Raw genomic sequence first — 11,973 nt, 5'->3', positions numbered from 1 at the left:
ACTTTTGGAACTTTCTGATTTTTGTTCAGGCAAAAGATTAATTTTAATTACATAATAAAACTTTTTTTTAGATAGCTGCACAGTATTTCAGAAATCTGATCATGAGCTCATAGGAGTGAGCAGCTTTTACAGGTAGTCATTGGAAGTGGTCAATGTGTGTGTCCAAGTTTTTGCAGTCAGTGTCACCCAGAAAAGTAAATACAAAACTTGGTCTTCAACACAAAATGTATGTTTGGCTTGATTCGGAAACACCAGAATCCAGAATAAGGATCGTATTTCCAACGTCATGATAATTAAATGTGAAGCAATAATGAATTTGAACGGTGTATTAACTTTGAGATTTGTTTTTAATTCTTACGAATAATAGTAAATACGTTTCATTGCGTATCGCTTTTTCCCACAATTTACTGATTATTTTTATTGCAAGACAACTGTAGTTCATCCAGAATTCCCCGCCCCCCATCAATATGCTTTCTTTCTGTTATACACACAACAACATTTGCGGCGAACTAAGGAGTGCCCCTTTAAAAAAAAAGTCAGAGGGACACAAAGTCTGTAGTGTATCTGAGTCAGAAAGACGCGCGAGATCGTCGAGGACAGATGAACGTCCGTGCTTTATGTACAATTAGGTCTTGAAATTGCGCTTTAGGTGTAGGACGAAAGGTATCCATCTTTTCCTGCACTGTCGAATAAATCTCCGAACTATTCCAACGGACAACATGATTTGAGGAAAGTTCGAATCTGAAATCTGACAAGCACCTCTTCATACAATCATTAACCAGACAAATTCAAGCTGGTGCACTGTGAACGGTATAAAGGGAGCCGAAGAATTTAGAGTGGGATCTTTCTTCACCAGGACGCACCATGCAGACTTCCACTGGATGGGTTGTGTGGATTTTAGTCGGCACCTTCAGTTTGGGTAAGTACAATAAAGTCTTTCAGGTCTCGCCAAACTCAAGATTGTAACGTGAGGCTAAAAGGCAGAAAAGGGTGCAAGCAAAGTCGATAATGCTCAGGCTGTTTAGAGGGGGCGAATGTGGACAAATCGAAGCGAAGGATTTGAAAATTATTATAGCACAGTATTTATCAATGTTAAATATACAGCAAAAATAAGTTAATATTGTTGTATTTTTATCAATTTTTATTGAAAGAATTTAGGATTGACTGATATTTACTAAATGTTGTTTTGGAATTTTTGTATGACCAATACTTACCTTGATTGCACAGTAGATTGTACATTCAAGGCTAACGTTACGGTAAATTTGAATATGATTTCAAAGTATCAGATGCAACTCTGAATCTGCAGTAGAAAAATATGGTAAGCCTCCACAAACTAACACAAACTCTGACACAAACTCATAGCCACCACGGGATGACTGACTCATACTCCCATCTAGACTGGCAAAGAGCGATTGATGCATACAGTCCTCTATCTAACAAGAGCTACAACTAAACTGTGAATACCATACAAGGAACTTGCACCTACTCTGTCAATAAATGGATTGTTCGTCAAGATCCTGTTTTTTCTAAACCAGAATCTAGGCACAGCCCTACTTGGCTAAAATCTTGTCCATTACGAAATACCCGGTGTCCTAGCTCTAACCCACTTCAGACTAAAAGGAAAAATGAGGTAAAAAGAATAAGGCACCTAAAAGTCGTCTTGGCACCAAACTGGATGCAGAACTTGTTTATGAGCTCCTTAATCTGAAATACAAAGGTGCCATTGTTGAACCAAATTAGTCTCCTCATGAGGTAATGAAGGGTGTTGTCAATGTTACTTTCAAGCTGAATTTTCTGTCAGATAACCTGTTCTGTTGCATAGCTTGGGTTTCATGAGAATCAGTCATCTCTGGACTTCATCAGTATCATGTGTCTCCTGGCCTCATTAGCAATGGATGGGGAGCAGAGAACTGAATTCCAGAGAAGAGGTGAAAGTGATTGCCTTTGGCATCACGACAGCATTTAACTAAGTTTGGCATCAAGAAACCAAAGTGTAACTGATGTCATTGTGTGATCAAGGGGAGCATACTGCAATGGTTAGACTAGTACTTCATGCAAAGTAAGATGGTTTGGTTGCTGGGGTGGGGGGGGTAGTGAAATCATTCATCCATCCCAGGACATCACTGCAAGAATTCTTCCAGTCAGTCTTCTGGGACAAGCATTGTTCAACTCTTTCATCAATGGTCCTCCTCAGTGGTCAGACCTGGGGATGTTGTGCAATGTTAAGTTTCGTTCACAGTTTAATGGTAAATTGAAGCTGTCCATACAAGCAGCAAGATCCAGTTAATTTGCAGGCATGTCTTGATAAGTGACAGGCAACAGGAGTGCTGGGCAATAGCCATCTTCAAAAAAATAACTTCAAAGTCAAGCTCCCTCATTTTCAACATAGTAACACATTATCACTGACCAAAAGTTCAATGAAATAGTCATGTAGATGCAGGTTGAGTATCTTGCAGCAAGTGACACAGTTCCTGATGTGCCAAGATCTCTGCAAAGCATCCAAAGTTGAAAAGGGTGATTGCTCCAGTACCTGATGGCCAAGGGGTAATAACTGTTCCCGAACCTGGTGAAGTGGGACGTGAGGCTCCTATATCTCCTTCCTGATGGAAGCTGCGAGAAGAGATAATGGCCTGGGTGTTGAGGGTCTGTGATGATGGCCGCTGCTTCCCTGTGACACAGCTCCTTGTAAATGTGCTCAGTGGTGAGGAGGGCTGTATTCACTACTTTTGTAGTGTTTTCTGTTCAGAGGCGTTGGTGTTTCCACACTAGGCTGTGTTGCCACCAGCCAGAATACTCTCTAGAAATCTGTCAAAGTTTCAGTTGATGGCAAATCTGTGCAAGCTTCTAAGACGGCAGAGGTACTAACGTGCCTTCTTTATAATGGCAGTTACATACTCGGCCCAGGGCAGATCCTCTTAAGTGACGATGCCAAGAGATTTGAAGTTGCTGACGCACTCCACTGCTGATCCCCTGATGAGAACTGGCTCATGGACCTCTGGTCTCCTCCTTCTGTAGTCAATCATAAGTTTTTTGGTTCTGCTGACATTGAGTTGTTCTTGTGGCACCACTCAGCCAGATTCTCAACCTCCCTGCTCTCTGCTGATTCGTCGCCCTTTTGATTCGGCCCATAACATTGGTGTCATCAACAAACTTAAATGTGACATTGGAGCGATACAGTCATAATTTTAAAGCAAATAAAGCAGGGGACTAAGTACACAGCTTCATGGTGCATTTGTGCTGATGGAGATTGTGGAGGAGATGCTGTTGCCACTGTGAACCGACTGGGATCGGCAAGTGAGGAAATCGAGGTTCCAGTTACACAAGGAGGTATCGAAGCCTAGGTCTTAGTGCTTATTGAATAGTTTTGAGTGTATTGAATGCAGAGCTGTAGTCAATGAAGAGCTTCCTACTGTATGCATCTTCATTGTCCAGATGTTCTGGAGCTGAGTGGAGAGGTGATGAAATGGCATCTGATGTTGACCTGTTGTGATAGTAAACAAATTGGAGCAAATGTAAGACGCTCCTCTGGCAAGAGTTGATATGATTCATACCCAAACTCTTAAAGTCCTTCATCACTGTGGATGTAAATGGTACTGGACGATAGTCATTGAGGCAGGTTACTACGTTCTTCTTGGGCGTGATTATAATTGAAGCTTCCTTGTCAGCGTAAGAGGTTAAAGATATTGGTGAAAACACCAGCAAGTTGAATAGCACAGCTTTTCCTTTCTTGGCCAGGTACCCTGCCTGGGCTGGATGCTTTCTGTGGGTTCACCCTCCTGAAGGGTGCTCTCCTGTCAGCCTCTGACTGAAAGCACAGGGGCACTGGTGCTGTGAGAGGTTGTGAAGGTGCCTCCATGTTTTGATCCTTGGGTGTGTGAAATAACTCCACTTTCCTGCAAGCACTGAAGTAGCTTGACGGCAAGCAGGTCACAGCAATATTGTAGATTGACAGCGCACTCATAATGTAAACCTTTGTCATCTTTACACCACTGTTGGATCATGGCCACGTATGTCAATATAGATGCACTTCAGTTAAGCTGCAACACTACTCCAATAACAGCTCCCAAATCCTTGACCCTTGAGTATGAGGAAGACAGGAGCTACAAGCGCTTCTTTGCCAATGTTTTCCTCCAAGCTGTGTAACATCCACTCTTAGAAACGTATTGCCATTCCTTCATTTTGACTGGGTTTAACTCCCGGAACTCCCTACCCATCAACACAGCAGAATTACTTTTACCGGAAGAACTGCAGAGATTCACAAAGGTAGCTCTCTGCTATTTTCTCATGGTAATAATGCTGATGTATAGCTCTCAGAGCCTAAAAAAAATTAAAATAAACAAGATTCTCCCAACCACATATTACAAAATCAAATGAAATTTCAACATTAGTTTCAACCAAATAAAAATAGGACTGAGTATATAACAGATGACTGATTTACAATGCCAATTTTACACCCGTCATCAATTTGAAATTGCATTCTCAAATTAACAGACTCATGTGAGTCTGGCTTCAACAGCACTGCCTGTTACAGTGCTTGTTTCTGATTTGCTACAATACCTCCAACATTTTACTTTTTCCCTTGTGCATGGAAGAGTATTTCTTTTCTACCATTTTACTGATAACGTTTCCAAGATTTTGAAGTAGATTTATGAAGGAGCAGTGTAGCATGTTATTACAACATGCTCAGGCACATGATAAGGGAGGGGAAAATGTGATTTGAAGCATTTGTCAGTGAGTAGTGAGAATCTGGACATGTAACACTTCAATGCAAAATTGTTTCTGTCACTTCAATAGTATTTCAATCAAATGCTAGATGTTAAGATGGAATTTCATGTAAACATGGTTGTCTTGCATCCAGCAAAGTTACACTAAATTTATATAAAAGGGAAAACATCATGAGTAGGTTATAATTTTAAGTTAAATTTGCCATTGATACGTGTTCTGAATTAATTGCCCTATAGGTTAAATGGGGCACACTTTGTACTTACACAAAGACATCAAAGTTTAGCATAGAAGTTATTCTGATTTATATTGCCGAAGACTCAATAGAGCAAGGAAGGTGGCTTGTGACTTAAGACTAACTTTGTTGTTTGTCATGGTTTTTAATGAATTCTTGGCAGAGCAAATGCTTAATAAGTCAGATATTTGTAAAGCTTCAGCCAGGTACAGAAATGGTGTGACAAATCCTCATTAGTTTTGTTGAAGTAAGATGTATAAACACCGTTTTACTACGAGGCCTATTCGGTATGAGAATACCAACAACTGGAAAGTATATTGGCTGAATAGAATTTAAAGGGCACAAATCACCATGTGGCTGTCAAGAATGTAGAATGTTGAGAACTCGGATCTATAGTTACAATTTTCAGTCACCAGTTTTTACTTCCAGGGACACAGGCAAAGATCGGTTTTTAAATGCTCCATATCCATGTATTGCTAAATTGCTGGCGATTTGAACTTTGATTACTGTAATTTGATAACGTCACTAGTGACTTAATGTTTTATTGAATCACTGCTTGAAAATCAAAACTTGCCAAATTTATCAAATTGCACTGCTAAATTATAGATGAGTGGGCAAAGGAAGTATTAGAATCACTTCTGACTGATTGAGAATTGTGCTGTATAATTAGCTGAAAACTAGGCTGTTCATTACATCTTGCAGATTAAAAAAAATTACTGTACAAACATAGAATAATTTCATTGTTCCCTCCAAAACAGTGGATTTTCCTGTTTTACATGTCTTGCGTTGAAGCATTGTCATTGGAAGAATTACTTTCAATGAATATTGAAATGCAGTTTGTGATATTAATGTGATTTGATCAATTATATTTCAATCTCTGCAGCAGCAAGTGGACTAACAGAGGTCCGATGGTGTGTTACTTCTCCTCCTGAGATGAAAAAGTGTAGCCAAATGAAGGAAGCTTTTCAATCTGCTAAAATTCAACCCTTGATATCCTGTGTTACTGGAGACTCGGCCATGGATTGTGCAAAAAAAATAGCGGTATGATTATCCTTCTCCTGTTCCTAAAACTCTTTCTCAAAAAGGTTAACCGCATACTGTATTTAGATATGTTTTATTAAAATACTTTGGTTCTGAGTTTCAACTACTTCCTTAAATTACGTCTTACATGAAAAGCAAGTCATTTTAGTGTTAACATTAACACTGATAGATGCTTGCAAGTAACTCCTGTCAATGGTCTTGTTTTTCTCAGGAAGGGAGTACATAATTTTAGATGGTATAATTTCGTATTAATGGCTTTTCAGAACCATTAACCTTAATGCGACTTAGAGTCATAGAATCATAGAACACTGCACCATAGATGGGCCAAGTGGCCTGTTTCTACGCTGGGCCAAACTATTCATCTACCTAGTCCCATCAACCTGCACCCAAAGCAGAGCCCTCCATACCGTTCTCATCCATGTACCTATCCAAATTTCTCTTAAATATTGAAATCAACCCCTTATCCACCACGTGCGCTGGCAGCTTGTTCCATGCTCTCACCACTCTCAGAGTGAAGAGGTTCTCCCTTATGTTCCCCTTAAATATTTTACTTTCACCCTTGAACCATAACATCTAGCTGTGGTCCCACCCAACCTCAGCAGAAAAACCTGCTTGCATTTACTCTATCTATACCCCTCAATTTGTCTTGCGACAACCATGAATCTGCACCTGGAAAGTCTTCACTCTCCAGGGCGCAGGCCTGGGCAAGGTTGTATGGAAGACCAGCAGTTGCCCATGCTGCAAGTCTCCCCTCTCCACGACACTGATGTTGTCCAAGGGAAGGGCATTAGGACCCATACAGCTTGGCACCAGTGTGGTCGCAGAGCACTGTGTGATTAAGTGCCTTGCTCAAAGACACAACACGCTGCCTTGGCTGGGGCTCGAACTCACGACCTTCAGATCACTAGCCGAATGCCTTAACCACTTGGCCACGTGCCCACACAATTTGTATACCCCTATCAAATCTCCCCTCATTCTTCTATGCTCCAGGGAATAACCTATTCATCTTTCCCCTATAACTCAGGTCCTCAAGCCCTGGCAACATCCTTGTAAACTTTCTCTGCACTCTTTCAATCTTATTTACATCTCTCCCGTAGGTAGCTGACCAAAACTGGACACAATGCTCCAAATTAGGCCTCACCAATGTCTTATACGATTTCAACATTAAGAACCCAACTTGTGTACTCGGTACATTGATTTATGAAGGCCAATGTGCCAAGAGCTTTCGTTTATGAGCCTATCTACCTAGGATGGCACTTTCAAGGAATTATGGAAATTCCCAGATCCCTCTGCTCTACCACACTCCTCAGTGCCCTACTGCTCACCATTTAAGACCCCCCCCCCCCCCCCCCCCCCGTTGGTCTTTCCAAAGTGCAATACCTCACAATTTAAATGCTGGAGCAACTGTAATGGAAAAGAGTAAATGGTCGATGTTTTGGGCTGAGACTCTTCATTAGGACCCTCTTGATGAAACGGCTTGGCCTGAAACATCAACAGTTTACTCTTTTCCATAGACACTGCCTGGCCTGCTGTGCTTCTCCTGCATTTTGTGTGCGTTGCTTTGGATTTCCATCATCTGCAGATTTTCTTGTGTTTGTGACACTTCACACTTGTCTGCATTAAATTCCATTTGCCATTTTTCAGCCCAGTTATTCAGCTAGTCCTGATCCCGCTGCAAACTTCGATAGTCTTCCTTGCTGCTTACTACACCAGAGCCCCCCTCCCCCCCAAAACTTGGTGTCATCGCAAATTTGCTGATTCAGTTTATTACATCATCGTACAGATCATTGATATAGATGACAAACAACAATGGACTCAGTACCATTCCCTCTGTCACCACAATAGTCACTGGCCTTCAGTCAGAGCAGCAACTGTCTACAACCACGTTCTGGCTTCTTCTGGAAATCCAATTTATTACCCCATCTTAAAGGCCAAGTGACTGAACTTTCTTCACCTACATCCCATGAGGGATCTTGTCAAAGGCCTTGCTAAAGTCCATGTGGACAGCATCCACAGCCTTGCATTCATCACCTTTCCTGGTAACTTCCTCAAAAAAATTACATAAGATCGGTTAGACACAACTTACCACGCACAAAGCCACGCTGACTATCCCTAATCAGTCCGTCTATCCAAATACTTATATGTCTGGACCCTTGGAAGATCTTCCAGTAACTTTCCTGCTGCTGATGACAGGCTCACCGGTTTATAATTTCCTGGCTTATTCTTAGAGCCTTTCTTAAACAGCTGAACAACATTAACTATTCTCTAATCCTCAGGTGCCTCATCCATGGCTAAGGATATTTCAAGTATCTCTGCTAGGACCCCTGCAGTTTCAGCACTATCCTCCCATTGAGTCTGAGAGAACACATCGTCAGGTTCTGGGGATTTATCCACCATAATTTACCTCAAGACAGCAAACGCTGCCTCCTCTGTAACCTGTGTTGACCTCGTTGCTGAATTGCCTCACATCTATAGACTCTGCGTTTGTCTCACCAGTAAATACAGATGCAAAAAAATCCACTTAAGATCTCCCCCACCTCTTTTGGCTCCACACATAGATTACCATTCTGATCTTGCAGAGGACCAATTTTGTCCCTTGCTATACCTTAGCTCTTAATATATCTGTAGAAGCTCTTAGGATTCTCCTTTCCCTTGTCTATTATAGTCAACTTGTGTCTTTTAGTCCTCCTGATTTCCTTCTTCACTGTTCTCTTGCATTTCTTAAACTCCTCAAGTACCTCATTTGTTCCTACCTGCCTATACCTGTGATGCACCACCTCCTTCTTAACCAGGGCCTCAATGTCTCTTGAAAATCTGTTATCCTTGCCTTTTATTCTGACCGGAACATACAAACTGTGTACTTTCAAAATTTCACTTTTGAAGGCCTCCCACTTACCAAGTGCACCTTTGCCAGAAAACAACCTACTCAATCCACACTTGTCGGATCCTTTCTGATACCATCAAAAATTGGCCTTTCTCCAATTTAGGATCTCAACCCGAGGACCTGACCTGTCCTTTTCCATAATTACCTTGAAACTAAAGACGTTATGATCACTAGATGTGAAGTGTTCTATGTAAACTTCTATCACCTTCCCTGTCTCATTCCCTTATTGCGTACCTGGACTCTGAATGCCTGATTCGGGTGATAGATTCAATTCAATATGAAAACTTGGATCCTAGGACCTAGATTAACATTTTGGTATGGGGAATAGCTGGAGCTTAGTCTGTGCATGCTCTGTTTATTTCTCCAGGCCTTAGAGATATAGTTTGGTTTTCTTGCAGTACCAGTGAGACCAGAGTGCTCAGGTGTACTGCATGTAAAATGATTTAGATTGCTGCCACATTGGCTTCCATTACAGTGCTCTCCCACAGTTGCTCTGATGCCAGGTGAAGTGACCTGATGTCCTTAGGCACCAGTTTAGCAAGCTATATCAAGAAGCTTGTTAACATCCTGCATCCTGTCGCCCCGACATCATTGAGGTCATGGCCCAAAATCATAGTTAGCTCTTTTGTTGACAGATCTGGAATGATTAAAGCAAACTTCAAAATCTGTTCCCATGTACGGTACATTTGCACACTTTTTATCCTTAAGCAGTTTGTTTTTATATATGAATTAATTCATTGAGATTTCTGAATTAAAATTGAATAAAATAGGCCACAATATTTAGATTCTACAATTTAAAAAAAATGTGCGAGTACAACAAGATCCCAGTTTACAAAAACAGACAGTAAAGTTTGACACTGACTCCACTATTGATCTGTAGAATTACGTCTGAGAAATATTCAACAGGTTAGGCAACCACCTACTGGTATGACGAAAGACATGGATTTGTATTGTCCTGATGTCAAAATTGAGAAAAGCTGAAGACTTAAATTTCAGAGAAAGAAGGGAGAGTTGAAAAGACCAAAAGATGAAGTCTCTTCTGTTACATTCCCCACCCAACAGGGAATCAACGCTCAGGGTGAATCCTGAGTGAGGATTCTGTTGGTTTTAAAACAACAAGAGCAGGCTTTGCAAGTCCGATCTTAGTTCCTGTGAGAACCATGCCATTCTCCGAGTTTCTGTGTTTCCATTGCATCTCTGCCACTTTCCACTACAGTGTTTCTAATAAGTCTTCCTTTTTTTTTCCTCCTTCAGGTTCCCTCTATCATATCTGAGAAGGCTCACAACCACATCTGTTCTTAGAACCTCAATTCTACTTTTACTCCTTCACCACCCATTAACCCACCCCACCATCCCCCACCACCACTCACTCACCACCCTTTGTTTCCCCATGCATTGCCACTCTACGCTTACACTCTACGCTCACCTCATATCTATACAGACACAATCACTCTCCTACTGTCCCCCTTCCATTTCCTCTCAGTCACCTTGTGTTCAGAGCCTCGTGCCCCTAGTGTTGTTTTATGTACATTCGGTCAGTCTATGAATATAAGCTACTCTTGTGTGTATACTGCCATACTCAACAGCTACTGATAAATTTTGTTTTATAGGATTGCTTTTATATTTATATTTATTATGTTTTTATGCTTATGGTGTATTTTTATGCTGTATTGGATCAGAGTAACAATCATTTTATTCTCCTTCACACTTGTGTACTGAAGAACGACAATAAACAGTGTTGAATCTTGAATCTCCTCCTACCCCAGTCTACAGTTCTCCTCGACCTGTCTTCCACTCCACCACATTCAATAGGTCCTCCAAGATTTCTAGCTTGACGCAACCATCAAGCCTATCTTCCCTTTCCGTTTCAGCATTTTGAAGAGAGTTTTCTTCCAGGATTTACTCATCCTTTTCTGATAATACTCAACTCGTCTTCTGTTGACACCTTCAGTGCAACTTCAAAAGTTACAACATTTTGCCTTTACCTACTGTCCTGCCACCCAGAGCTGCAAATACACTTCCCATTCAGAACGACAATTTACTTGTACTTATTCCATTAATTATGTTGTGTTTGATGCTTGTGATGTTGTCTCCTTCACTTGGGGGCGGGGGGGGGAGAGAAACAAATGCTATTGAGAAAATGGAAGGAGAAATGTGTGTTAGACCAGCGATTTCTATAGAGCAAAGGTGGGGTTATCACAATGTTGTGGAGCTGGATCGGAAGATGAGATGAGGGTCATGGTGCTTGTGAGGGTGGGATGATGCTGAAATGCGGGGGTTTACAGTGACCTGGACGGAGTCTACCCAGAGAGTAAGAGCAGGTTAATTTGGGGAGCAGGGTGCTAAGTATACAGTGGGTAAATTCTAGTTTCCACAGACCACAAGCAGTGCTGAGAGGCTGTTTAAACTCTTCCAAACACCAGACGGCCGATGCCTTTAGCTGCTGGGTTTATCTTGAAGAAGAGATGAAACCTGAAGCAAACAACCTGGTTTAATTGAGTAATCTTTCTGTACAGAGAAGTTAGGCTGTCTGTCCTGTTCAGACCACTTCTTCAGCTAAAGTGGAAGGAAGGATGTAGGGTGGGATCAAATCTGATTCTTAAAAATGTTACCTCCCTCAAACCAACGCCCATTTTCTGGAGTTTAAATTTGCCCTCTAGATATTTTCATGCCATGTGAATGAAGCACTTCCTTACCTTCCCACTCTGGAGGTCCCCAACAAATAAAACAGAATAACCTATTTGTCATATAATATCTGCACTAAGAATAAGTGGCTTATTCGTGTCTCCTGGTGAAAGCAAACAGGATGATTTAGATTTTCCAGCTAACCACATTACGAACTATAAACCAGACGGAAAAGTTACTTCTGACTGTAAACAACATCATTCAGCTAATAACACTTGTGTTACTCAGGCAACCTCAACCCAGCCAAACAACTGTAAACTGGAGTTATATACAGGTGGAAACTCATTTCATCGGTCACAAAGGTAGAGCATGATTTTAGCAGCAAATGATATTTTACCAGTCAACTGCAAAATCTCAATCTATGAATGGCCGCAAAACAAGGGAGAGCAGATAACTGAAGGCTAGG

General features: G+C 41.3%; 1 protein-coding gene across 2 annotated transcripts in view; it reads left to right on the top strand.

Moving 5' to 3' along the window:
* The first annotated feature begins 559 nt into the window (after positions 1 to 559).
* The window catches only part of meltf (melanotransferrin), a 91,358-nt gene continuing 79,944 nt past the window's right edge, over positions 560 to 11,973 (top strand). The window contains exons 1-2 of one of the 2 annotated variants that reach the window (XM_072255115.1): positions 560 to 919; positions 5,841 to 5,998. In XM_072255115.1, coding sequence (XP_072111216.1) covers positions 865 to 919; positions 5,841 to 5,998 — 213 coding nt within the window. In that variant the 5' untranslated portion in view covers positions 560 to 864. Of the gene's footprint in view, positions 920 to 5,224; positions 5,245 to 5,840; positions 5,999 to 11,973 lie in introns of those variants that run through there. The other variant, XM_072255116.1, reaches the window with a different exon arrangement.

This window comes from Mobula birostris, chromosome 4 (assembly GCF_030028105.1).
Source record: "Mobula birostris isolate sMobBir1 chromosome 4, sMobBir1.hap1, whole genome shotgun sequence".
Classification (NCBI taxonomy): domain Eukaryota; kingdom Metazoa; phylum Chordata; class Chondrichthyes; order Myliobatiformes; family Myliobatidae; genus Mobula; species Mobula birostris.
The sequence above is the reverse complement of the archived record's forward strand: the minus strand, read 5'-3'. Positions and strand labels throughout refer to the sequence as shown.